At 35.8% G+C, this 1295-nt stretch overlaps 1 protein-coding gene across 1 annotated transcript in view; it reads right to left on the reverse strand.

Annotated features, from left to right (window-relative positions):
- LOC107557819 (transmembrane protein 255B-like) overlaps nucleotides 1-1295 on the reverse strand; it is a 41250-nt gene that overhangs the window by 3230 nt on the left and 36725 nt on the right. The window contains exons 6-8 of the mRNA XM_016241370.1: nucleotides 1014-1094; nucleotides 596-681; nucleotides 51-210 (exon numbers count right to left, since the gene is read on the reverse strand). Of these exons, the coding sequence (XP_016096856.1) occupies nucleotides 51-210; nucleotides 596-681; nucleotides 1014-1094 (327 nt within the window). The remainder of the gene's footprint in view (nucleotides 1-50; nucleotides 211-595; nucleotides 682-1013; nucleotides 1095-1295) is intronic.

The raw sequence follows: 1295 nt of genomic DNA on the forward strand, positions 1-1295 counted from the left end.
GGAGTTTTGCGCATCGTGTGTGTGTGTGCGTGCATGCGTGCGTGACTCACCATGTCTTTGATACTGCCCAGTACAGCAGTGGTCAGGATTCCACACACGAAGGCCAGCAGGTTAAGCGTGGTTAAGACCCAGAGGAGAATATACAGAGAGAAGACCTCCTGACAGCTCTGCACACCAACAAACTCATAGTAATTATTCAGATATCCTCCACTGGAAAAGAAAGTAAGCAGGCAAATCATTGTCATGGTATTACATGTCTATGTCTACAGGTTGGTTTATGTGCTATTTCATATTAATAACTTATTGATATTAGACATTCTGAAGAAAGTGTAAGTGTAAAACTCACTGTCTGTAGTGCAAATGGTATGAAATGAGTTATGTGCTATTTGTAAAACTTTCATTTAAATATTTGAAGCCTTAACTCAAAGTATGAATAATAGTAATAGAGATACTTGCAAAAACTAGCAAAAAAACTACTAAGAGTGAAATGTTGCTCTCTTTTATGCTATGCAGTGGACTAATAACTTTTATTGCATTATTGTTGCGTGTTTACTTAACGTATCTGCACATGTCTTCACAAATATGAATTACTTACTTGGCGCAATCATACAAATCACAACAGTAACACGTTCCACTGCGAATTTTCATATTACAGGACTCTGTTAGTCCTCGACAGGGAACCTACAAAACAATTGAGTGTGTTTTAGAAATAAAACATTATGTACAAAACTCTCTTTTTTATATAAAAACAAACTTTTGTGCACACATTTTCATCCACCTATCTCTTCTTCATTCAACTTTCTTCACATTAATTACTATTATAATAACAAAGTACGATGCTAAATAAATGTATCAATTCATCCATCAAGGACCTAAATCAGCCTAAATTGAGGACGTTTGTCCTTGTTATTTAATCTATAACAAGATTATTATCTTGTGTGCATGTTTTATAAATATATTAAGTAATTGCAGGTAGGCATGCAAATGTATTTTACAAAGCTGACTTGACTCACTGTAGCGTAGTAGTTTTCATAGATGTAACTATTTCCACTTGTGTAGAACTGACATCTTCCTGCCTTCACTGGACGCATATCCTGTTGGCAGAGTGTAAGAAATGTCCTCAGTTTGGCTTTTTCCTTGGAATTGTATTGCAAATTTTTTTCTTTATTACAAAAGATAGAGATACAGTAGAATACCTTTTGTTTGGAAAGGCTTCTGTCGCCATCTGCCATTTCAATCTGTCCCACTGTCTCAGTTTGTATCTCTGCCTGCCTTTTACACACCTCTGTTTGGAC

Source organism: Sinocyclocheilus grahami, unplaced genomic scaffold, assembly GCF_001515645.1.
Source record: "Sinocyclocheilus grahami isolate Dianchi unplaced genomic scaffold, SAMN03320097.WGS_v1.1 scaffold621.1, whole genome shotgun sequence".
NCBI lineage: Eukaryota > Metazoa > Chordata > Actinopteri > Cypriniformes > Cyprinidae > Sinocyclocheilus > Sinocyclocheilus grahami.